The 27,124-nt window shown below is 43.2% G+C and overlaps 1 protein-coding gene across 1 annotated transcript in view; it reads right to left on the bottom strand.

Moving 5' to 3' along the window:
- Nucleotides 1-570: 570 nt before the first annotated feature.
- The window catches only part of nol10 (nucleolar protein 10), a 67,092-nt gene continuing 40,538 nt past the window's right edge, over nucleotides 571-27,124 (bottom strand). Inside the window, exons 18-21 of the mRNA XM_038800258.1 lie at nucleotides 15,027-15,200; nucleotides 12,609-12,844; nucleotides 10,471-10,573; nucleotides 571-982 (exon numbers count right to left, since the gene is read on the bottom strand). Coding sequence (XP_038656186.1) covers nucleotides 863-982; nucleotides 10,471-10,573; nucleotides 12,609-12,844; nucleotides 15,027-15,200 — 633 coding nt within the window. The 3' untranslated portion in view covers nucleotides 571-862. The remainder of the gene's footprint in view (nucleotides 983-10,470; nucleotides 10,574-12,608; nucleotides 12,845-15,026; nucleotides 15,201-27,124) is intronic.

Raw genomic sequence — 27,124 nt, 5'->3', positions numbered from 1 at the left:
AGGAGTGAACGGGACTCGGTATGAGTAAGGAAATGGACAGCAGATTTGGAGATTATTTCAAGTCTACAGAGGGATCAATGTGAAAGGCCAGCTAAGGGATGTATTGTAATAGTCATGTACAGAATGAGAGAAATGGAGCTGCATTGCTTTAGCATTACTTTTTCCACATCCAACTGGGAGAGTGAGCATAAAAGTGGGTAGGTGAGGAGGAGGAGAGAGAGAGAGAGAACTGGTATTTATATAGCACCACTGGTATTTATATAGCACCTTTCATTTGCCTTCTAGATATCAAACACAAAAAGCTCTTGCTACAAAAGGAAGAGTTCTTGCGTGACATTAATACATCTGTAGTGTTTCATAATCCTTTTAAAGAATGTTTGAAGAAGAACACGAAGGAATAAAAATAGCGTCAAATGCCCTTGGATTTTGGCATCTGTACACTGATAAATTGCAACCAAACAACAAGATTGCTGGTTTAATTTGGAACAATGCTCAACTAAGCAAGCAGTTTTTGGTGTCTGCTGGAAATGTAGAAAATGCTGACTTAGAAAAACAAACAGGTGGCGAACATGTGAACAAATAATATTTTGTAATTTAAAAAATCATCTGCTGATAAATATACATGATATTGTGTCTTTACAGTAGAGAATGTTATCCAAAAATACAAATTTTCAAGGCCTTGCATTTTAAGTTCTCCAAGTTGTCTAATCTGAAGTAGCAAGTTGGCAAGCATTGCTGTCTGAAGGCACTGCAAACAGCCTTTACTTTTGGTTTTCATTTTACTGATGCCAGGTATTTGCAATTATTTGGCTCCCAGATACTCATTGCAGGAGGTAAAATGGAAACCCAAATATTTTTTGTTTTAGAAGAATGGCTTCCCTCTTGCTGCCTTCCCTCGGAGGTGTCCTGCAGAACGCCTGAGACGCCTCCTTTCTTCATGATGCTGCTTTTCAGCCTCTTGTCGCTTCTTTTGTTGCTCAGACTATGAAGGCAAGGTTTAGAGAATTAATGAGTAGTTTCTACATAAGAAACCTGGACTTTTTCCACAGGTGTCCATAACAGTTACTTACAAATGGTGCAATCTACTGTACATAATTATCATGTTAATACAAACCTTTTTGACATGGAATTAACTTTAAAGCGTAGAGCCCTAGATGCTCACACTAGTAAGTTTTTTAGGGAGGTAAGGTTTCAGAAGGAGCAGCTTGATAGCCTTGTAAGCATCCCCTTGCTGATGATCGGCATACTGATATCAAATATAGATTTGCAACATTTCTTTGATTATATTTGATGATGTCCAGGCACACACAAATGCTTTTAACAGGGCAGCATGGTGGCACAGTGGTTAGCACTGCAGCGCCAGCCCTAGGGTTGCTGGCGCCCCGGGCAAGCTGAACTTCGGTGCCCTTGGGGGGGGCGGGGCCGAGGAGGAGGGGAGGGGGGAGACCGAGGAGACCGGGGGGGGGGGGGGCGGACCGAGCGAGGGGGGTGGACCGGGGGGGCCCTGGGGGAGGGCGGCCACCGCGCATGCGCTGGTTGGCACCGGCCCAACTGCGCATGCGCGGGACCAGAGTCTCTGGCGCCCCCTAGCACATGGCGCCCCGGGCGACTGCCCGAGTTGCCGGTGCCTTGAGCCGGCCCTGTAGCACTGCTACCTCATGGCGCCGAGGACTCTGGTTCGATCCCAGCCCCGGGTCACTGTCGTGTGCACATGCCTCCAGTGTCTGTGTGGGTCTCACCCCACAACCCATAGACGTGCTTGGATGTGGATAGGTTACGCTAAATTGCCCCTTAATTGGAATTTTTAAAAAAAATGCTTTTTCAACCAGAAATAAATATTACTGTGATTTCTGAGGGTGGAGATATAACCTAATAGAACATAGAACAGTACAGCACAGAACAGGCCCTTCGGCCCTCAATGTTGTGCCGAGCCATGATCACCCTACTCAAACCCACTGTTCCTTTTCAAACCACACTCTTTCTCTGCAAACCCACTCTTTCTCTGCAACTTGTTCAAGAAAAGCCAACGGTCTTTATAGACCAATGCTCATGGAACAGAGTCATCGCTACTTCATCAATGATGAAAAATGTTATTGTGAATAAAACTCCAGAAAGGAAATAATTATTTAAAAACAACAGATGTGACTTGTTGTTCATTATCTCCACTTTCTATCTCAGGACTGGCGTGGCTAACTTATTTCATACAGTAGCCTCAAAAAAGTCAAAAGGTGCAAATTAATGCAGCCAGTTTCAGCAAACTAAGCAATACTCAGCCAAATTAACCTAAGTACACTGGGAATATACAACGTTAAACCAATTCATTACTTCTGGCTACCGTGTAGATCTCCTATAGGTTGAAAGAAAGCAAACCATAAACTTGCGACGCCCACATTCCATCAATTAACTTTTAGGGCTCCCTGTTACAGGGGCCCCATGTTACGGGGAGGGTTGAGCAGGATTTGCATTGTGGGGGATGGGGCCCTCCTGTGGACTTTCGGGGAAGCTACCATAAAGACTTACGCCCTTGGCCCATCGCGAGCACCACCGTGCCAGGGCCCCACTAACAAATACCTGCATCAATCCACGCCTACATGAATCTCGGCCCAGAAGACCGGAGAATCACAGAGGCCTGGAGAATCCAGTGCCCAGTCCATTAATTGGATTAAAATTGGTCAAATTGACGTATATGCATCCTCCCTTGATACCAGTGGGGGACTGGAACATTGGAAAGGGATCCCATTTTTTGTGTGGTCAAATTGGATTCTCCTCCCGATCACGATCGCTCGGCTGGTGTTGGGCAGCGGAGAATCCAGCCCACTATTAGTGTATGTAATACAGTAGTCCCCCATTGTACCGCGCTCCGCAATACCGCGGTTTGCGATATACCGCGGGGGGGCTTATGGACCCCAACTGTCAGTTGTGTCAATTTCAGCGGCCGGCTCACTTTGATCCGGAGAGGGAAGCTGCTCTCTCACTGAAACAATCAGCCGGCCGCTGAAATTGACACTGCCGGCTGCTCTCTCCCTCCAATCAGAAACATTAAAACTTAAAAGTTGGATTGGAGGGAGGGAGCAGCCGGCAGTGTCAATTTCAGAGGCCGGCTGATTGTTTCAGTGAGAGAGCAGCTTCCCTCTCCGGATCAAAGTGAGCCGGCTGCTGAAATTGACACTGTTTTAATTAGATCCACGATGGGGGTTTTAAATTTATTTTAAAATCTATGCTTGCGCTTCCCATTGTGAGTCTACGGGGGTCTGACCTCTCCCCCCCCGCCCCCCGTAAACTCTCAATGGGAAGCGCTAGCATAGATTTTAAAATAAATTTAAAACCCCCCATCGTGGATATCCGCGGCTCGGATGCAACGCGGGTGGCTGCCTTGGACCCCAACACCCGCGTTATAAAGGGGGACTACTGTACCAATGACAATGCTATTAATTTAATTTTTATCTGTACGTTATGAGAATGAAAATGCCATAAATTTTGCCCAAACATATGGGTGGCATGTGGCGCAGTTGTTAGCACTGGGACTGCGTGCCCGAGGACCCGTTTTCGATCCGGGCCCTGGGTCTGTCCGTGTGGAGTTTGAACATTCTTCCTATGTCTGCGTGGGTTTCACCCCCACAACCCAAAGATGTGCAGGTTTGGTGCATTGGCCATGCTAAATTGCCCCTTTATTGGAAAAAAGATAATTGGGGTACTCTTAAAAATAAAAAATAAATTATGCCCAAACATTTTAAGTTACAATTACTGACATATTTAACATAAAGGCTCAAAAATAATCTGTCAAAAAATAGAAAATTTCCTTCATCTGTGCATGGAAACATAAATCATTTAAAATTTGCTGCCAAGAAAAAGCTTGATTGGCAGCAGATTTTTCATGGTTTAAAAATATAAAACAATCTCGGGCAGACTTTCATTTCTTCCAAAGAGTTTGCGGCATCAGATTCTTTTCTAACCCCAATATATTTTAAATAGTAAATGTTTGGACTTAGAGTTGAAAGTGTTAATGCTGAGAACAGAACATTTCCTACTTTACTATTCAGCATCAAATGTCAAACATAGAGCAATGCTTCATCAACTCTGTCCAACAAGGCAACCTTATTTCCAACTTAGAATAGTGCCCCATTGTACCAGTTTGAATTTTTTCCACTCCCACATCAGCGATGAACAACTTCATTCTGATTTAATGTGAACAATGTAGTTTTTCAAATAATCTCCATCATAGAATGAATTATGTAATGTAGATATGGTGCCATCTGGATGAAACTTATCTCGCATAATTGTATTGGTACTGAGCGTACATTGAGGTAGATGTTTGCCTTCAGTCTCCAGGCAGTAATTTGGCAAATTACCCATCTAATCCATTGTTTGTATACCTTATTCAATGGAGGTTTGCAATTTGTCCAAGACAGTTAAGCAAAATGCTAGAGGGTCTGTGCGTTATCTCAGACTGATTATATGTACTGGATCAGAATATTCTTAACTGGACTTAATTGAAACTTAACTAAAAGGATTATTGGAAAGTTTGATTTGAATGTTGATTGCAATGCGCACTCCAGGTCACTGTACGTCACAAGGCTCCGTGACAGATCAAGTAGCCCTCTGTGACACAGTGGTTGGCACTGCTGCCTCACAGGTCCAGGGTCCCAGGTTCAATTCTGGACCCGGGTTACTGTGTGTGGAGTTTGCACTTGTCTCCCCGTATCTGCGTGGGCTTCCTCTGGGTGCTCCGGTTTCCTCCCACTGTCCAAAAAAGTGCAGTAGGTGGATTGGTCATGATATGAATTGCCCTTAGTGTCCAAAAGTATAGGTGGGGTTACCGGGTTACGGGGATTGGGTGGAGGTGCAGGCATAAGCAGGGCGCTCTTTCCAAGGGCCGGTGCAGACTCGATGGGCCGAATGGCCTCCTTCTGCACTGTAAATTCTATGATTCTAGGAAAAGGAATATCCTTTTTTTGCAAGGAGCTGTCTTTTAATATTAGTATTACAATTAACCCTAAAGCACTAAAGTCGCCAACTATGAAGGAATTTTTGGAGTGAAACTTCTTTAAAATGTAAAAACGTGGGGTGGCATTTTCTTTTCAGACTAGACCACAGGAAAATATATTACATATTTGAGATGAAGATGAGAGAGAACAAGATATGAGAGAGAACGCAAGAGAATTAAACAGGTCGGTGAATCAGAAAGCCGAATTCCAAACCAGATAAATAGCTGGAGATTGTTTCATTAAACATGCTTTAATCAAGTTATAACACCTTCTTTGCAGGCAACCAACTATTTACATAATTTCTAAGTTATGTACCATACAGAGAAAGCTGGGGTTCTTCCGCCCGTGTCGACACAAAGTATATCAACTGGTTACATTTACCAAAGCATTTTTACAACTCCCATGTTTTTTGGCTCAATTTTTTTTCCACTCATTAAAATGCAATCCAGAAACTCAGTTATTCACATGATTAACTCATTACTCAATTAATAATTGCAGTTATTAACAGTTATTAACTTATTCATCCATCCATAGTCTAATAAACACATAATACAGACCTCATCGACAGTATCACTATCAAGTACACACTATCCCAATGAGTCCTGCCAGACCAACCCAGAGTTCCACTCAACCAATTCAAACCCCACAGCCACTTACCAAGTACATTTATGTATCATTAAAAATGCCAACTGTAGTCCCAGAGAGACAATCTCCAATGCAGAATTTCTTTTTGTCCGAATGCCAATTTTTTTCACCTGAACGCCAGCCTCTCCCCTGCTTCCCTAAACAAAGTTTGGCATTGATGTATTCCATCAAAGCCTAGTCTGTCCCAACTGCTGTCAGTCCTCTGCCTCAGTTGTTAAAGAAAATTACTTGGTCTAAAGTCAGTCGTAGGAGTTGGGTATTGTATTCCTTTTCTACCTAGTACAAAAGAGTCAATATGATCTTGTTCTTCTTCAAAATCAAGAATGAGGTGAATGGTGCTCATTGTTATTTTATGTGCAAATGGTAAAGTCACCTTAGGTAAGGAGCAAACGTGCAGTTAACTCAAATGTCTAAAATTTGCTGTCAGAGTTGCGTTACATTTCCCTTTGCAAAAATGGCACTCGCTATTAGTTCATGACTAAAAGGCATTGAAAGTTGTCAAGTTGCTGCTTTTGTGCAGTAGAACTTAATTAAACCCACTGCAGAAAGTTAAGTCTTGTTGATTATTAGTTAAGTACTTTTTTGTAAACAACATGAAAATTATGGTTACAAGTAAAAGGTGTCATTCCTTCAGTTTTTAAATTGGAGATTTTTAAGACCAAATTGTAAAATCCGGTTCTCTTTTCATTCAAGTCTTTCTTTCCCTTTTATTTTGCTTTCTGTGCCTGATTTGGCATTGAATTTACACTCCAATTTAGACTTCCTTCTCAATCCTTGTGCTGTTCATTTCAAAATGCTTCTGTCTGATTGGTTAAGTAAACTCACAGCTCCTTGCCCTGTTCACTCAGGTCTCAAGATGCCCAGCTGCGCCTCACTGCACCATCATCAGCTCACACTGTCATGCAAAAATGTTAATTGTGCAAGGCCACGTCAACTGGTGTTTTAAAAAAAAGTAAAAGTTAGGGTATGGTAGCCTGCAGATGGCTTTTTTATGAACCTACAAACACGGGAACAACAGTGGGCCATTTAACCCCTCGTGCCCATTTTGCCATTCAATGACATAATGGCCAATCTATGATCTAAACCCACATTTCCACTTTTTCTCCACATCCCTTAATATCTTTTGGTTAACGAAAATTCATTGATCTCAGATTTAAAATCAAGAACAGGTCCAGTAATTGTTTCTAGTGTTTCATCATTTAGTATCAAATTCTATCCTCGTGTGATGAATGTAGGAAATTGGTATTATTTCCAAGAAATCTCTATTCAAGTGTACAGCAAGTAACCCTGTGTGTGCTAACTTTAGTTTTAAGTGGCTTTTGACCTGTGATAGGCTTTGCTTAATTGGAGATAGAGAAAGTATCAATTACAAGTTTTACTGTTAAGAACTGTTTAGCTGTTAATTGTAACTATTTCCTGTGCTATTAATGTAATTTAATCCTGAGTTAATGATAAAGTTTGTTTTAATATATCTATTGGTCAGTGGAATCACTCCTGGAGATATCCCTTCATTACAGTTTTATAAATTAAAACAAAAAAGTTGGCATTCTTGTCCCATATCCTAACACATGTTGGAGTCTAGTCTGGGATCTTAATGTTTGTTAGGTCCCATATGGATGGCCTCACATTTGTCAACGTGACTAATTTTCCATAACTTTGCTCATTCACAATCTATTAATATACTTTTGTAATTTTTCTTCCAGTTAAAACTGCTTAAAACGCTGCCGATCTTCGAGTCAACAACAAACTTGAACGTGTTTTTATATCCCATCCCATTCAGTAAATAATAAAGTAAGAAGTCTTACAACACCAGGTTAAAGTCCAACAGGTTTGTTTCAAACACTAGCTTTCGGAGTGCTGCTCCTTCCTCAGGTGAAGTTCTCCGAAAGCTAGTGTTTGAAACAAACCTGTTGGACTTTAATCCAGTGTTGTAAGACTTCTTACTGTGCTCACCCCAGTCCAACGCTGGCAACTCCACATCGTAAATAATAAATACAGTGAACAGTTGAGACCTCGAAAGATACCTGTGGGACACCACTAGCCACATTCTGCTAATTACCAAGTGCCTGCACCTTAACTCAATTCTCCGGCCACTCGGCCAATTTCCTAACTTCCAGTCAATATTTAAAAAAGTGAACGCAAACAAGCTATTAAGATGGCTTCTGAAAATACCGTTACTTTTGGCATTCAGACTATGTACAGTATCAAGTCTCTGGCGAATACCTTATTAAATATGGATATAGGGAGGATACCTCAGCCATTTATGAAATTCACCATGCATCATTGCTAAAGGTTGGGCCAACAGCTAAAGAGTATGGGGTTTCCAAGCTGTCTGTCTCCATGTTTCATACTGGACAAAAGGGAAAATCAAGTCTCAATGGCCTTAAATTTCCATTGCATCACTCTAGTGTCCCCTATCCAACTAGACAGGCTCGTCCAACCTTCTCACTCAGGGAGGGGCATTTGCATATTTTTTTCCACTGAAGGGGCCACCGAGCAAATTTCAGGGCCAACCGAACAAATTTCAGGAAGATGAGGTTTGGCATAACGAGAAATTTAAATTTAAAAAAGTTGGGGGTTTAGGGAAACAATTGTTGAGCAAAAGTACTACAATATCATAGTAATAAATTAAGTTTAAAAAGTTTTTAAAACAACCAGAGTGTTGGAGGGTTGATGTGTATCGGTGGATGAGTGAGTGGCTGCATTTGTATGTGCGATGTTGAGAACGCGTGAGAATTCAGTGACCGGGTGAAAGGCAGACTGATACTCAATCACTCAGACAGTCGCCACAGCACTTGCCTCTCTGAGCCTGTCGGAACTTTACCCTCCTTTGCAGCACCCCCCCACCCTTTGCAGCCATGTCCAAGGCTGGGGCCGTGTTAGGGTCAGAGGCTCCAACCCCTCCTCTCCCCAACACCACACGCATGCACACTCCAATCTCCACCAACCCCCTCAGTTCCAACCCACCCACTCACTCCTCCTATCCGCTCTGAGCTCCCCAGCCAGACACCAAGACGTTAAAAAATTACTCTGCAACTGACAACGTGCCCATGTCCATCGCAGGCTGGTTTCCTCCTGCATAGATAGTCACTGGTGGGCCTATGCAGGGGGAAATCCAACCTCCAAATGAAGGAGCTGGCTCTGAGCATTTTCAAAATTTCTGTCAACAAAGTTTTGGAGTTAGAAATCATAGAATCCCTGGAGTGCAGGCGGTGTTTCGGTCCATCGAGTAGCACCGGCCCTTGGAAAATCACCCTATTTAAGGCCACGCTGCCACCAAGCCCCATAGCCCCACCTAACCTTTTGGACTCCAAGGAGCAATTTAGCATGGCCAATCCACCTAACCTGCACATCTTTGGACTGTGTGAGGAAACTGGAGCATCCGGAGGAAACCCACGCAGACACTGGGAGAATAGACAGTCACCCAAGGCTGGAATTGAACCCAGGACCCTGGAGCTGTGAGGCAGCAGTGCTAACCACTGTGCCACCCTGCTGCACTTGGTCAGATGCTTAGACTGTAACGTGCTGGCCATATGAAAATGCCCCACAGACTGCATCCAGCCCATGGGCTATGGCTTGGGACAAACCTTATCTAGACTGGGTGGCCACAGAAGTGTCAGCTCAGCAATCTTGTAATCAAAGCTGGTTTCAGGGCACGTTCCTTTATTACCTCAGGACCCAGAAGATCCATCAGAACCAGGTGTCAGCCAGTCTGAGAGACAGACTCTGAAATTGGCTGCAAGTACTTGTCCCAGTTTCAGGTTCACCCGAGAACCAAATCAATCTCCTACAAGAAACCTTGTAACCTGCAGTGAACTCTTCCACTTTGCTAGATTCCTGCTTCAACTTTGAATTACCAAACCCATTCAAGGATCCACTGGCCTGCACATAGGAGACAGGAAATCATGAATTGGAGGCTGTGAAGGTGCATAATTTTTATCTATATCCAGTGTGTGTGTGTGTGTGTGTGTGTGTGTGTGACTGAGTATGTGACGGTGTTAATTTGGGGAAGAGATAACTTTTTTGAACTCAGCTTGCTGAATTATTGAATTAGAATACATACTCCACTCCAAGGGCAAGGAAAGACAACTATTTCGCACAAAACATATTGATCGTTTTGTTCGTGATAATTTACTTTCAATTCAATGAGCTTTAGCTAATATTCGAGGGACTTATCAAATGGTTTCTGAAGTCCATATGGATAACATGCATTTCTGTGTAATTCTTCACATATTCAAATAATTAAATCAGGTTCGTCAGGCATGATACACCCGTTACAAATCACTGCTGGCTTTATTGGATGCACTGAAAATTTACAGGGTGTTCCGTCACTATGCATAACTACATGCTCTGGTAATTTTCTAATAAAGACGTTAGGCCAACTGGTCTATAATTCCTTATATTCCCCCTCTCATCTTAAACAGAGGGGAGACAGTTATTCATTAAAAGGGACGTTCCAGAATCAGAGTTCTCTGGCAGATTATAGTTAGGGTACCTGCAATGCCCTAACCTACTTATTGTAAAATTCTGCAATGTGAGCAAGGTGGTCCTGAGGAATTTTTAATTTGTTAGTGGACATCATTTTCGTTATCAGTAATCGTGCTTACTTAATTTTAGCGTTCTCTCTCTTTTGTAAACGCTGATGCAACACGCCCGTCATTTACAATTCGACTATCAAGGTCATCAGTGTCAGGTGCCCATATTGCTCTCTACCATCTTTCTCAGCTCTCCTAATTGATGGCCGACATGATAATCTGGTAGTTTACTTTATTGTTCATTCTTGCTTCATCACATCTATAACTATTTTATCCTTATTGTAAAGAACACTGAATTAACTCACCTTTTTAAGCGTGAATGTTAACTGTTTACTGCCTACAGTGGTGTCAGACAGATGGAGCATTCCAGTCTTTTCCTCGTGTTTCAAGCGATCTTCAAGTGTTGTTCTGTGTAATATCAAGAAAAGAATATCAATGTTACAAATTAAGTTTTGTACACTTCTATAGGATGTTAGTGCCTGAAATATAGAATGAAGTAGATCAAGGGCAGCACGGTAGTACAGTGGTTAGCACTGTCACTTCACAGCTCCAGGGTCCCAGGTTCGATTCCCAGCTTGGGCCACTGTCTTGTGCTGAGTCTCCCAGTGTCTGCGTGGGTTTCCTCCAGGTGCTCTGGTTTCCTCCTACAGTCCTTATAGGTGAATTGGCCATGGTAAATTGTTCAATGGTGTCCAAGAGGCTAGGTGGTTACTGGGATAGGGTGGAGGTGTGGGCTTAAGGGTGCTCTTTCCAAGGGCCGGTGCAGACCCGATGGGCCGAATGGCCTCCTTCTGCCCAGTAAATTCTGTGATTCTAGGAATTTTGAAGATTATCAGCTATCAGGATTCCATTAATATTTCCCTGTTTCTTCCACTGCCCTTCCTTTTGAAAAATGGGAATCATGGCAAGATAGTGAAACCATATATAATTAAAAACATAGTGGCTACAGATAGCTGCTTATCAGGTTGTACAACTAATGAAATATTCTCAATGGTTTCTTCGCTGACCCAACATCCACATGTGTACTTCCAGTGGATATCACTACAGTCATTGCAGGATATGATCCCTCACTAATTATTTTCACAACAAAGCCTAGTCCGCACTGAGTTACTCCACCAGATGGTAGGCTGAAGTCCACTAATGCATACAGACAAGGATGCAATTTTGGTTCACATGATTCAATACCGCGTCGATAAAGATATGGAATAGGCACACCACGACTGATGACCTTATTGAAACAAAATTGATTACTTATATGTTCTGGTGCCTGGCTGATGGAAGGGGGAGCAGGGTAGGGTATAGATGGCTGGGAGAATATGGCAGCTGCTATAAATACCTGGCATAGTATTTTAATAGTTGGTCACATCATTTTACATTTACAAATTTGCAACTCTAGAACAACATTCCTTTCATGTCTTCTGAACATCAAACATATCAACGTTTTGATGTTCCATCACAGTAAAAGAGGCAAACTTGACAGTGAAATTGTATGTTACAAGGTTCTATAAACAAAACATTAAATGATGACTAGTTACTCTGTTTTTGCTGGTGATAGCTGATGGAGGAATGCTGTGCATGAAAGAGCAAACTCGCTGCTCTCTTCTTCAAATAGCACCCCTGAAACTTTTACATCACCTGAGCAGGCAGACAAGGACAACAATTTATACCACCCAAAAGGTAAAACATCTGACAAAAACCACCTCTGTTTTGGAGTGAAGTGTCAGCATCGATATGTACCCATGCCCAGAAGGGAACGTGGAACCCACAACTTTGACTCAGAAACAAGAGTGCTATCAATGAAACAAGCTGATACTCAAATAATGATCAAATGTACTCAAATATTGTTTTCCCTTAGTTTTTTGACATCTTAAGTCATTGCCCAGATATCTGTCATTTGAGGGTAGGGGAGGAAGATTGAGCAACATCATGCCTCATAGGAATAAGACTAGGACTATGAGCCCCTCGAGCCTATTCCACCATTCAGTAAGAACCAACTCTGTTCAGTCATTGTGACTCCATATCTCTCAATACTACTGGCTAGCAAAAATTCATCAACCTCAGTAATTAGAGTTAATGCCTACTGTTCCCCCCCCCCATGGGACAGAGTTCCACAATTATACCAAACTTTGTGTGACAGTGTTTCCTAACTTTGTTCCTGAATGGCCTGGCTGAGACATTAAGGTTAGGTCCCCTCATCGAATACTCCCCAACAGCAATGTTTCTCTCCATCTTCCCTTTGAAAATACCCAAGACCTCAATCAGGTCACTCCTCAAGCTTCCACATTCCAAAGAATACAAGTCTAATTAATCTAACCTCTTCATAATCTAAGCCCTGGTACCTGGTAACAATGCATCCATTTACTACCTCCGTTTACTTTTAAGGAAATTTGATTTTTTTAAAATCCTTTTTGACAGTTTGTTAAAACCGAAAAGCCACACTCACTTGAGCAGCTTTTGTTTGCGGGCAGCATCTTTAAAACTTTTGAACTCTTCCCCAGCTTTAATCTCAAAGAATTTTGGTTTGGAATGGGTTTGCTGGTCACGCTCCATCAGTTTCAATTTTTGTTCTCTGCGCAGGAGTTTGTGCTGTTTCTGGACCTCTTCAACCCAACTTCGATCATCATCCGAGCTTTCAGAGCTCTCTGCATCACTAGGCTTTCCTTCCAACTCCTCTTCCTCCTACAGATCGTAAAAGTACATTAGTAAGAACAAATGTAAATTCTGTAAATGTCCCATATTTTAAGAACGTTGTTTTGCTACTATTATTCTTGTGCCTTAATCAAGTACATATGCAGCTGTTGAGGCTAATCAGCTTTTACCCATGCCCAAACTAATTATACATTAAAAATAAATATTTTCAAACAAAATCAAACAGCAGCTTAGCTATAATAACATTTCCCATGACCTAATTGTTAGTCTATTTTGAATGCACTGCAAGTTTAAAGGGAAATAGGACAAATCCTCACAATTAGAATGTGTTTTAGCCACAAGTTGGTAGGAAGACAATAGCTGTAAAATTATGGACTTTTCTCAAAGTGAAGCTCATCAATTTCAATGGCACATGTTTCTCTGTCCTCAACACATGGAACTCCATGTATTTAGAGATTTATTTTTATCCCCTGTCTATTTATCTATTTTTAAAGAAATGTCCGCATTATAATTCTTGCCCAAGAAAACTGATCCCTCTGACCGTTACCACAGCTTTATTACCTTTACATTTTCATCCCAAAAATGTTTGTTAAGTAGCACTCAATTATTCATTCTTGAAAGCTTAATTAATTAATGACCACTACTATGGCTTGGAGCATGATTGCCCACCCGGTCATCTTGCTGCCTACACTATGTACCTCGTAAACACTTAAGATCTGGCACAATGCATATCCAAACAAGTTACCAATGATTACCACCAAAATTGTTTATGGCCAACAGGTTCAGTTTCAACTAATTTCATATGTGGTACAGTTGACAGCTGTTTGTGTCTTCATATAAATGACTGCCTCCATTTATCGCCCAATCCTAGTCAATCCCTTGCTTCTGGGTCAACAAATCACATTTCAGTGCAAACAAGCTCCAGGCCACAACTATAGTCACCTTCTCTTAACAATGGGCCAACAAAAACATTAATTGTTTCACTTGTAAAAAACCATTTCTAACCAAAAAAATGAAACTTAATGCTCATGATTTCACCTTCGTTACCAATATTCTTGGCCTTTGACCAAAAAAGGTACGTTTGAACAAAGAGCAGGACAAGGCCATTCAGCCCCTTGAGCCTTCTCTGCCATTTAATAAGATCATGGCGCACCTGAAATCTGCATCCTGCCTATCACCCCCTTGCTCATCAAGAAACTATTCACATTTGCCTGAAAAATATTTAAAAACTCTGCTTCCACCACCTTTTCAGGAAGAATTAGAAAGACTCATGATTCGGAGTACCGGCAATAAATAGCTAGTGCTACCTCAAAATGTCCCCGTAGTAATCCCAAACTGACTACAAAGCTCACATTCCTCCAGGAATGGAATACTCTTCTATATCTGTGGTGAGCAGTTTAACTGAAAAATACATTCATTCAATTTGAATACGGTATAAGGCTATGCTCATCAAACACGAAATAAAGAAAATCATCCTCGTTAATATTTCACATGAAGTTATGCCCATTTAATCACAAGCTTCTCTGCCCTCAGGAAAACTGTTGAATTGGATGTGTGCTCTGCAAATATGCCTCAGGTAGTCTTTTGTGAAGTTTGACCAGAAATCAAAACAAATCATATATATGTGTGAACACTCAAAAATGCTTGCATGACATTACAGTGTTCATTTAACTAATACAAGACCCAAATAATAGTTTATCTGCCACCTAGGCTGCAAGTTCTTTTTTTGCCAATTGTAGTATAAAGCAAGTTGTTGCACAAAGAACTTTGCCAAAGTTTTGCAAACAAAATGTATTTGCATCAGAAGAATATTGTTATGTAATTGAACAGAAGCACCACGTACTTTACCTGCAGCAGCTTATGTAATTTCAACTGAATGCAACTTGTAGTAATTAAAGATCAATGTGACTTACCAGTTTCCTAATTTGGATATTAATAAATAGGTTCATCATAACTAGAAGAAAGTCTTCGGGCTCTTAAAAACCTAATTCCGATTGCACCCAATTTGAAACTCTTCCCCTACTTTATTCTCTAACTTTGATGGTGTACAGGTTATGAGACCTTGTTTCTCTAAAAGAAAATATTAAACCTCATGCTGGTAGTTGCATTACAACATATCTTCTATCTTAGACCACCAATGAAATGTATATTTCTCGTTAAATCCGTACTTAAAACCACATTCTTGTTTATTTTCATGGATATAAAGTGTTACCTGTTCAGAGTCTCTGTGCTCTTGCAGTTGCTTAAGTTTTTTCTTCCTCTTTTCTGAGGCTTTGGACACAATTGGGTTTATCAGTCTAAATTCTTCACTGGCTTCATCCACTTGAAAGTCTGGATTTTCAAACATGACCTTGAACCGCTCATCTCGTAGAATGTTGGGTAGACTCTGACAAAAAAAAATAGGATTTTGGTTATTTAATTGCTTGATATTGGTAATAAATCAAGATAGAGAAAATGTCAAAGCAGTAGGTCAAATTTTAGACCTTTATTCATCAAGATTTGAAATGGTGCTACGCAGACAGTTCATACTTAATTTTCTCATTTCGCTCTCCCTTAACCTAGAGATGCCTTACCTTTGCTGGACAGATAGCCTGGTTCCCCATTGATGGTTTAACTAAAACCAGAGACTCAACATGTGCTCATTCAGGGAAGAATCAACACCCTATAAATCTAGGATACATTATGCTGCTGCATTACCTGGTTGCCAGATTTGGTATGCACAGAAATTGGTCTAATATTTATTGGTCCACATATTTATCCAAATCCAACTCAATTCCAGCATTCAAAGGATGACCTGTTTGGTTAAAAACCCCAAGTGCAAATTCTGAAAGTGAGCACTGAAATTTAGTACTCAACAGGATTAGACTAAATTTAGCTTGGAAAATTGTCTTCATTCTTCCAAATAGAAGAGCCTTCCACATACTTTAGAAGGAACCCAAGGGCAGCACGGTGGCCTAGTGGTTAGCACAACCGCCTCACGGCGCTGAGGTCCCAGGTTCGATCCCGGCTCTGGGTCACTGTCCGTGTGGAGTTTGCACATTCTCCCCGTGTCTGCGTGGGTTTCGCCCCCACAACCCAAAAATGTGCAGAGTAGGTGGATTGGCCACGCTAAATTGCCCCTTAATAGAAAAAATAATTGGGTAATCTAAATTTATAAAAAAAAACTTTAGAAGGAACCCGAGACTATTCCTTTGGTTTACTCTCACTATTTAGAGAACTTTGGATTCAGAGAACATTCAGATTAATTGCAAATAAACTAGACAAATCGATATATTGTGGCATTGTTTCACACAAGTGTACATCCAGAACTCCTTACATTTGAAAGTATTATATCTCTTTATGGAAAGGAAGGCTAAACCAAGTAGTTGATTCTAATGTCCTCGGGTTCTGTTCTTAACACAGAAACAGAAACCCCAGCTAGGATTTGAGCACAATCTGGATTTGCAATTCACTGTAATATTGAGGTACTGTTATAGCATTGAAGGTAATGCGTTTTAGAGCAACACTTTACCCAATTGGTCAATTACATGTATTATTCAAAAGAACTTGAGGGGCTTCCAATGTCCAGACCAATATTTGCTCAACTAATACCTTTCAAAAAAGAAATTTAGAGTACCCAATTCTTTTGTCCAATTAAGGGGCAATTTAGTGTGGCCAATTCACCTACCCTTCACATCTCTTTGGATTGTGGGAGACCCACCCAGACACTGGGAGAATGTGCAAACTCCACACAAACCCGGATCGAACCCGGGACCTTGCGCTGTGAGGCAGCAGTGCAAACCACTGTGCCACCCATACTCAATTAATATCAACAGAGATAGAATCATTTGTAAATCATTTTACTTGTATGCAAGATCATCTTGTACACAAATTGGCGAAACACTTACATACTTAGCAACAGTGACGAAGCAATTGATTATGAAACAACTTGGAATGCCCCGAGGATGTAAAAGTGTAACGTAACTGTAAGTTTCTTTATTTCTGAAGACGCACTATCATCCACTGTGATCTAGTTATTATTGAAATGGAAAATCTGTTCATAATAGCAATGCACCTTGGATTGATTTCAAAACAAACCAAAGAATTTTATAAAAGACACAGTGTTGACTCCTTCATTCTATGTTAGTCAAACTGGGAGAGCAGACAACAGCAAGTAGCATGACTAAGTGCAGCAACGGGAGTCTTTTTTGACTGGATCTGCCAAATACTTTCTCTGTAAGAATCGCAGTACTGTCGTATTTACTATACAATTCTCAGCTCGGTGCCATATGAAGATAAAATGGATCAGGTTTAAGAGCATTAAATGCAGTATTTAACCCTGAACTCGAGCAAGCTCACTGAAAATGTAGATAATAAAGAAAAATAAACAGGCTGGTGTTTATTTCATTTGACATTTATAATAATCTTTATTATTGTCACAAGTAGACTTACATTAACACTGCAATGAAGTTACTATGAAAATCCGAGTTGCTACACTCCTGCTTGGCATAGAGGGAGAATTCAGAACGCCCAATTCACCTAACAAGCATGTCTTTCGGGACTTGCGGGAGAAAACCCACGCAGACAGGGAGAACGCAGACTCCACACAGCCAGTCTTCCAAGCCAGGAATTGAACCAGAAGGGTTGAACCATGGTTACACTGTGGTTAGCACTGCTGCCCCACAGCACCGGGAGACTGATTCGATTCCGAACTCGGGTGACTTGTGTGGAGTTTCCTCTCGGTGCTCCGGTTTCCTCCCACAGTCCAACATGTGCAAGTTGGGTGGATTGGCTATGCTAAATTTGCCCTAGGTGGAGTTCCACTGATGGTGTGGGGCCTAGATAGGGTGCTCTTTCAGAGGGTTGTGCAGACTGGATGGGCCAAATGGCCTCCTTCTGCGCTGTAGGGATTCTATGAAAGATAAGGACCCATTGTGCAGGTCGTACAGGCCGATATCTCTACTAAATATGGATGCCAAGATTCTTGTTAAGGTTCTGGTGCTCAGGTTGGAAGAGTGTCTTCCGCAGGTGGTTGTTGAGGACCAGTCAGGGTTTGTAATTGGGAGGCGGCTGCCTTGAATGTGCAGCACCTGTTGAATGTGGTGCTCCCCTTATCAGAAGAGGGGGAGCAGGAGATTATTGTGGCGATGTATGTGGAGTTACTGGTTTGCGGTACTGGTGGTATTGGAATGGTTTCAGGTTAATTTGCTATCAAAGGAGTCAAAGGCTAGTGTCCGCACAAATTAATTTAATTCAGGATACTTTTGCAGGGTAGACCACTCCGAAATGCACTCCACTCTTTAAAAGCGCTGCCGTCTCTCTGTTAAAGGATACGTGCCCTCTTGCCAGCGTCACCATGACATCCTGGTATATACAACCACCTCACCTCCCGATTCTACTTGACCCATCTCAACACCTTCGCCTTCATCTGATAGCTGGGAAAGCAAACTATTACAACTCTTCGTGGCTCAGTTGCCCGTAGATTCAGCCGGAGCGTCTGGTGAGCCCTATCCAGCTCGGGGGTGGGGGCACAGTTGGGGTAGTGTGCAATTCTGGCCACCTCACTGGATGCAGTATAGAAGAGATTCACCAGGATGTTGCCTGGGATGGAGGTTCTGAGCTATACGGAGTGAGGCTGGGATTGTTCTCTTTGGAGCAGAGTACGGCGAGGGGTGATATGATTGAGGCATGTAACATTGAGGGGATTGGACAGGGTAAATAGGAAGCAAGTGTTTCCCTTGGTTGATGGGTCAATCAGAAGGGGGCAGAGCTTTAGGGTGAGGGGCAGAAGGTTCAGAGAAGATTTGAGAAAAAAAAAATTAGAGGCTGGCGAGAATCTGGAATGCACTGCCTGGGAAGTTAAGTGGGGATTGGAACCTCACATTCAAAGATATGGGACAAGTGCTGGTAAGTGGGATTAGCGCGAGATTAGGGGAAGTTATTGTCAGTGCAGACTCGATGGGCCGGCGGGCCTTTTCTGCACTGTACGAATCTATAAATTACAGGAATCAGACAAGTCTGAAATGTGTGAAACCAGAATGGTTTGGAAACACATAAGGTAGTGTGAATGATTCGAAAGTTTCCAATAGGCTGAGGTCACACAATTTAGACTTTGACTCCCGACACCCGTCCACAAGTCAAGAGTGTGATGGAACACTCCCCACTTACTTGGATGAGTGCAGTTCTAACACTGTAGAAGTAACCTGCTTGATTGCCACCCTACCTGCCACCCATAACATGCACTTTCCCCCATCGCCATCATAGCAAGCCATATTTACAATATGCACTGCAGTAACTGGTCAAGCCTTCTTCAGTACGGTTTGTACTGTATGGCTGGCCACTAATAATGTCGCAAAGTACTGGTGCCTCACTTTCAGCAAAAGTTCAAGGAGATTCCCCCAAGACAAGGGAGGCAAGTAGTTCAACAATTTAAAGGGACCACTAGTGTCGGCCAATTTTTAAATTTGCTAACTGAATGTGGTACCAGAAGTATCCCACTTGAGTTTGACATTAAACCTGCATGATGTTCCCTGCCATCTTCTCCCAACTTCAACTTGCAACATTCACAGCAGGTCCAGGTCCAGCAGCTGATTGTCAACTGTTTTGGACCAGCGAACTTCCTCTTACAATACAACTGGCACCCTCAGCATGCTTCTTGCACCCTGAAGTGGACCAGTATTGCACAGTCCTCTTGCTCTTCTTTTTCTACATAGCGGTTCAGGCGGGTTGCTGGGTTTACACAGTCTGATGCAAACGATTTACTCAGGCTGTGTATTTTCCTTGACGACATTTAGTAAAATTAAGGTTGAAATGAAAGTTGATCAAGAACTAGTTGAAGGGATAAAAATTAAATGCATAATTAAAAAGGATAAATAAGGGTAAAAAGAAATTTAGAAAGCAAAAGTAATTGAATGAGGGGATCATGTGATGCGGACGAGGGAATAGCATTTTTTCCCCGCGCAGGCATTTTAAAAATCCTTCTGTTATCCTGTTTGCACCACACATGGTTGCCTAATCCGGGAGCTAATATTCCATGGCATGTCCGTAGAAGACTTTGGGAGAAAAAATGCTGAGGAATCCCAAGAGTGCTGGAGATAAAAGGGAGCAGATGGACGCAATGTTGGCGGAGCAGTCTCCCCAATATGGCTCTCGACCCAGCGCTTTCGAAGGTGCTGCAAATGGCCGAAACATCAGAGTAATACAGGAGAAACCCGGCTTGTTGACGCAGAATACTAGTTCACATGAGACTGAGCTGCAGAATACTAATAAAAGGCTCGATGAAATGGTCAAGAATCTTGAATGTCGAAAATGTTTTTTCCTCAACCAAATCTCACATTCAATCCTCAGAAGACCAGCTGCATGGTATGTCAGAAATCCTGGAGGAGCTGGAGAAGAGGTCAGGGACAAACTCCTGGTCATCGGTCTGCTAGAAGGTGGGGAGGGCAAGATCCTTATTACGCTTCGGGGAGCTAGCTCCCACGTTTCCTTAAACTGGATGTGAAGGCTGGGCATTTCAAGTTGGAAAAGGCGCATCGCATCCTGTCTTTGAGGCCGAGGGACAAAGAACATCCCAGGCCCGTAATCATTTGTATTCACAACTTCAAAGACTGTCAGAAAGTTCTGGAGTTGGCCAGGTGTGGCAAGACCTGGCTCCATGAGGGGGCGAGGATCTAATTTTTCCAGAATTTCTTGGCGGCAACTCAGCAGAAGCATAGAGGCTTTGATGAAATCAGAAAGAAGCTCAAGGTAGCTGAAGTGAATTATGCCTTGCTTCATCCTGTGACTGAGGTAGATATCCGACAACTCCATTAAGACATCGATACTCTGCTAGTGCCTTCATAAGGTCCATAGAAGGCAAGAGCTTGGAGTTAGTCTGCAGCTCATCAAAATATCTGCACTCTTTCCCTGTTGTAATGCCTCTCGCCTGATCTTGTTATTTAACATGTTTATTGGGAGGTATTGCTAATTGAGCACTATGCTGAATGTTTTATCTTCAAGAATCTCAGGGGCCTCCATTTATGGTCGCTGTGCTGCATACTAGTCATCCGCCTTTTCTTCTCCTATCCATATCTTTATGATGGTTTCACTGGTTGTTTGGCATCCTTACTTTAATATGGAGAGTTGAGTGGCGCCATTGCCGAGACATTAGGTCTTCATGGGTGGGCCCAGAATCATAAAATTCACAGTGTAGAAGGAGGCCATTCGGCCCATCGAGTCTGTACCGGCTCTTGGAAAGAGCACCCTACTTAAGCCCACACATCCACCCTATCCCCGTAACCCAGCAACCCCATTCAACCCAAGGGCAATTTAGCGTGGCCAATCCACCTAACCCGCACATCTTTGGGTTGTGGGGGTGAAACCCACGCAGACATGGGGAGAATGTGCAAACTCCACACTGACAGTAACCCAGGGCCGGGATTCGAACACGGGTTCTCAGCGCCGCAGTCCCAGACATGGGGAGAATGTGCAAACTCCACACTGACAGTGACCCAGGGCCGGGATTCGAACCCAGGTTCTCAGCGCCGCAGTCCCAGTGCTACCCACTGCACCACATGCTGCCCTCCCATCGTATATTTCTTCTGGTTGATTGACTAATGGCGATAGCGCAGTTTTTTTGTTATTATTTTATCAGAGTCACAAAGCCAGAGCTCATGTGGACAGGGGCAAACCCCTAATCCAGCTCCTTGCCTGCTCCAAAAAACAATGCAAATTGAATCCAATTCATGGTCCCCACAAGCGAGAGATCTACCAGATCCAGGCATTACACCTGACTTCACACTCATCTTAGCCTAAAGACCAAGAAGTGATGGCGGTTAAAACAATGTTCCCGGAATATGCAGGGAATACCTCATTCTATAAAAAAGGAGAAAGCATACATAGCCTTATTACAGGAGAATCATTTAGATGACAAGGAGCACTTAAAGCATGACTGGGTGGGGCATGTTTTCTTTGCCTCGTTCTCAGGCAAGGGGGGGGTAAGATATGTGATTGTCATTGTTTTGATAATAAATGTGTATGGCCCTCCAAATAATTCCCCAGAGTTTGCTACTAAAGTCTTCACGGATGTTGTGGTGCTGTCATCAGCTAGCTCTTTCGTTGGTGGGGATTTCAATTGTCACCTAAATACCTTGGGAGATAAACTCCCAGTATCCAGAAATCCTCCTACCCTGCAGACAAGAGCGTTAGCATCGGTATGCGAGGAGGTGGGGTGGAGAACACTGCAACCGTGAGATAAAGATTTCATATTTTTCCCTGCTCATTAATGGCACGCTAGAATTGACTACTTTTTCCATGCCAAGAACAATCCGACATTTGGTATTCCCCTGCTCAATAGGCAGCATGTGTCCTTTGATCACGTGCCTGTTTTTCTTGAGTTTTTACTCAAGCCCCTTCCCCCAATCTAGATCATGGCGTTTTGACACGTCCTTGCTTATGGATAAACACTTTACTATGTACTTTCAGAAGGAATTTGAGATGTTTCACTCATTTATTTCCTTTTCTGATGTTACCCTCTATAGTGTGCGAAGCTTGTAAGGTTTAATTTTTTAAAAATCATTTTGACAGGATGTGGGCTTCACTGGCTAGGCCAGCATTTTTACCCACAAGGTAGTGGTGGAGAGATGCCTTCTTGAACTACTGCAGTCGATGTGGTAAACCCTCAGTGCTGTTGGGTAGGGAGTTCCAAGAGTTTGACCCAGTGAAGAAACAGCATTTCCAAGTCAGGATGGTGAGCGAAGTGGAGGGGAATCTCCAGGCGGTGGTGTTCCCAGGTACCTGCTGCCCCTGTCCTTCTAAATGATAGTGGTCGTGTGTTTGGAAGATGCTGCCTAAGCAGCCTTGGTGAGTTGGTGCTGTGCATCTCGTAAATGGTACACACGGTTACCATTATTCGTGGTGGAGGGGGTGAATGTTTGTGGAAGGAGTGAAAATCAAATGGCTGCTTTGTCCTGGATGGTGTCGAGCTTGAGTGTTGATGGAGCTGCACTTATCCAAACAAGCGGAGAGCATTTCATCACACTCCTGACTGTGTCCTGGAGGTGGTGGGCAGGCTTTGGTGAAATCAGATGGGGAGTTACTCCACAAGACCAGAATTAGTCCACTGGGCCATCGAATCTGCTCCGCCATTCAACCGTAGCTGATATTTTCTCACCCCCATTCTTCTGCCTTTTCCCACATAACTCCTGATCCCCTTATTAATCAAGAATCTATCTATCTCTGTCTTAGACACTCAGTGATTTGGCCTCCACAGCCTTCTGCAGCAATGTGTTTAACAGACTCACCACTGTCTGGTTGAAGAAATCTCTCCTCATCCGTTTTAAAGGATTGTCTGTTTAGTCTGAGATGGTATCCTCTGGTTCTAATGTTTTCTACAAGTGGAAACATCTTCTCCCCGTCCACTCTATCCAGGCCTCACCATTTCCTGTTTAAGTTTCAATAAGATCTACCCCCCCCCCAACCTTCTAAACTCCAACGAGTACAGACCCCCCCCAGAGTCCTCAACTTCATTCCAGGATCATTATGGTGAACCTCATCTGGACCCTTTCCAAGGCCAGCACATCCTTCCTTGGATACGGGGCCCAAAACTGCTGGCAATACTTCAAATGGTGTCTGAGCAGAGCCTTATACAGCCTTAGAAGTGCATCCCTGCTGTTGTGTTCTAGCCTTTCGACATGAATGCTAACATTGCGTTTGCCATCATAACTGCCAACTGAACCTGCACATTAACCTTAAGAGAATCTTGAACAGGAACTCCCAAATCCCTTTGTGTTTCTGATTTCCTAAGCGTTTCCCCATTTAGAAAATAGTCTGTGCCTCCATTCTTCCTTCCATAACCTCACTTTTCCACATTGTATTCCATCTGTCACTTCATTGCCCACTCTCCCAGCCTGTCCAAGTCCTGCTGCAGCCCTCCGGCTTCCTCAACACTACCTGTCCCTCTACAGATCTTTGTATTATCTGCAAACTTAGCAACAGTGCCTTCAGTTCCTTCTTCCAAATTGTTAATGTATATAATGAAAAGTTGTGGTCCCAGCACCAACCCCTGAGGTACACCACTAGTCACCGGCTGCCATCCTGAAAAAGACCCCTTTATCCCCACTCTCTGCCTTTTGCCAGTCATCCAATCCTCTACCCATGCCAGGATCTTACTCTTTAACACCATGGGCTCTTAAATGAACAGCCTCCTGTGCGGCATCTTGTTAAAGGCCTTCTGGCAATTTAAATAAATCACGCCCACTGGTTCTCCTCAGGATTCCTGGTCTCGGACCTGCTCTTGTAGCCACAGTATTTATATGGCTAGTCCAGTTCAGTTTCTGGTCAATGGTAACCCCCACGATGTTGATGATGGGGGTTCAGTGATGGTGATGCCATTTAATGTCAAGGGCCAATGGTTTGATTATTTATTATTGGAGATGGTCATTGCCTGGCACTTGAATACTACTTGCCATTTGTAAGCCCAAGCCTGGATATTGTCCAGGTCTTGCTGCATTTGCACATGGACTTCTTCAGTGTCTGAGGCGTCGCAAATGGTGTAATTGTCAGTGAACAACCCCACATCTAATCTTATGTTGGAAGGAAGGTCATTGATGAAGCAGCTGAAGATGGTTGGGCCTAAGACACTGCCCTGAGGAACTCCTGCAGAGATGACCCAGGACTGAGATGACGGACCTCTAACAACCACACCATCTTGCTTTGTGCCAGGTATGACTCCAACAAGCAGAGAGTTTTCTCCCAGACGCCCATTGACTCCAGTTTTGCTCGGGCTCTTTGATGCCATACTCAGTCAAATGCTGCCTTGATGTCAAGGGCAGTCACTCTCACCTCTGGCATTCAGCTCTTTTGTCCATGTTAGAACCAAGGCTGTCATGAGGTCAGGAGCTGAGTGACCTTGGTGGAACCCAAAATGACCGTCAAGTGAGAAGGTTATTGCCGAGTAAGTGTCGCTTGATAGCACTGCGGTGACCCCTTCCATCACTTTACTGATGATTGAGAGCAGACTGATAGGGCGGTATTTTGTCGGGTTGGATTGTCCCGCTTTGTGTGTACAGGACAAAGCTGGGCAGTTTTCCACATTGGCGGGTAGATGCCAGTGTTGTAGCTGTACTGGAACACCTTGGTTAGGGGCACAGCAAGTTCTGGAGCACAGAACAGGTACTATTGTTGGAATATTGTCAGGGCCCACAGCCTTGCAGTATATAATGCCTTCAGCCATTCCTTGATATCGCATGGGGTGAATTGAATTGGCTGAAGACTGACATAGGTGATGCTGAGGACCCCTGACAAAGACAGAGATAGATTTTTTAAAAATAAATTGAGTGCCCATTCATTTTTTCCAATTAAGTGGCAATTTAGCGTGGCCAAATCACCTACCCTGCACATCTTTGGGTTGTGGGGGTGAAACCCACGCAAACACAGATAGAATGTGCAATCTCCACACAAGACAGTAACCCAGAGGCAGGATCGAATCTGGGACCTCGGTACCGTGAGGCAGCAGCACCATAGTGCTGCCCTGAGATGGATCTTTTGGCTGAAGATTATTGCGAATGCTTCAGCCTCTTTTGCACTGATGTTCTGGGCTCCTCCATCATGGAGGTTGGGATATTAGTGGAGCCTCCTCCTCCAGTGAATTGCCTGGATGTTGCCGGACTGCAGAGCTTGGATCTGATCTGTTGGTTGGTTGGGAAATCGTTTGGCTCCGTCTATCACTTGCTGCTTATGTTATTCGGCATGCAAATAGTCCTGTGTTGTAGCTTCACCAGGTTTATTTTTCAGTATGCCTGGCGCTGCTCCTGGCATGCTCTCCTGCAGTTTCATTGAAGCAAGGTTGATCCCGTGACTTGGTGGTATGGTAGATTTGGGGATATGCAAGAGCCCAAGGTTGCAGATTGTGGCGGAGTACAATTCTGCTGCTGGTAGTAGCAGATTAGGTCACACGGCCAGACGTACACCTGATGTCAAGCGCCCTCCATGTACATGCTTTTGGTGCCAAATCAGAGTAGAGTTGCTTCCATTTTCCAGTTGCTGACAAGAGGGCAGTGACGATGGATCATTTTCTTAACAATAAGAGATGGCCAGAGACTCAAATAGGCAATGTACCTATTGAACAGGATCTCACAACAATATCTATATTAGTGGGCAGCACGGTAGCACAGTGGTTCACAACTCCAGGGTCCCAGGTTCGATTCCCGGCTTGGGTCACTGTCTGCGCGGAATCTGCACGTTCTCCCCGTGCCTGTGTGGGTTTCTCCGGGTGCTCCGGTTTTCTCCCACAGTCCAAAGATGTGCAGGTTAGGTGGATTGGGCATGCTAAATTGTGTTAGTGTCCAAAAAGGTTGGGTGGGGTTACTGGGATAGGGTGGTGGTGTAGGCTTGGGTATATATTTTTCCAAGAGCCGCTACAGACTCAAAAGGCCAAATGGCCTCCTTCTGCACTGTAAATTCTATGAACTGCTGGACAAAGCTGCTCAGGAGTGTCCAGGACAGAACAGAGCACTGTTGTGTTAGCTCTGTGCAGAGCTCCAGGGTCTCTGGTTAGCAACCAACGTAGAAATGGTTTTGTTAATTGTGCCAATGCAAATAAGGATGCAAAACCCTTTTTGTGTGTTACATGCAGGGAGGTAATGTCAAATGAAAGACGTTTCAAATTTTGAAAAGTTCCTTTTGAAGTTGAGACCCCAGAGTCAGTTATTAACTTACAGGTAATTCCAAATTGAAAGATTACATTGATGACCTGTGATACCACAATAAAAACAAGCCAAATGCCCATGAGGCTGCCAACATTCTGGAGTAGCATCTCCACTGCGGAGTAAAACATGCATTTGTTGCTATTGCCGCACATTCTCCCCATGTTTGCGTGGGTTTCACCCCCGCAACCCAAAAGACGTGCAGGCTCGGTGCATTGCCACGCTAAATTGCCCCTAAATTGGTAAAAAAAATTGTTGCTATTGCTCTTTGTGACAACCTACATGTGTTAAGGTCGGTTTTTCCGTTTTCAGAAAGATGAAGACGGCATAAAGGAACTGGCTGAAGTCTGCACGTGATATGCGCATTTCCATCCCCTCCTTTGAACCTGGTGAGGACCAAGCAGGCGACCCTTTCATATAACAGAAAATAGAGCAGGAGTGGGACTTTGAGCCTGCTCCATCATTTATCATGGCTGATCAGCAAGTTCAATATCCTGATCTCGCCTTCCCCCATATCCCTTTTGCCCCAAGAGCTAGATCCTTCTTGAAATTACACAACATTTTGACCTCAATTACATTCTGTGATAGTGAATTCCACAGAATCACTACTCTCTGGGTGAAGAAATTTCTACTTGCCGCAGTCCTAAAG

This window comes from Scyliorhinus canicula, chromosome 6 (genome assembly GCF_902713615.1).
Source record: "Scyliorhinus canicula chromosome 6, sScyCan1.1, whole genome shotgun sequence".
NCBI lineage: Eukaryota > Metazoa > Chordata > Chondrichthyes > Carcharhiniformes > Scyliorhinidae > Scyliorhinus > Scyliorhinus canicula.
Note: the sequence above shows the minus strand (reverse complement) of the source record. Positions and strands in the feature narration are given on the sequence as shown.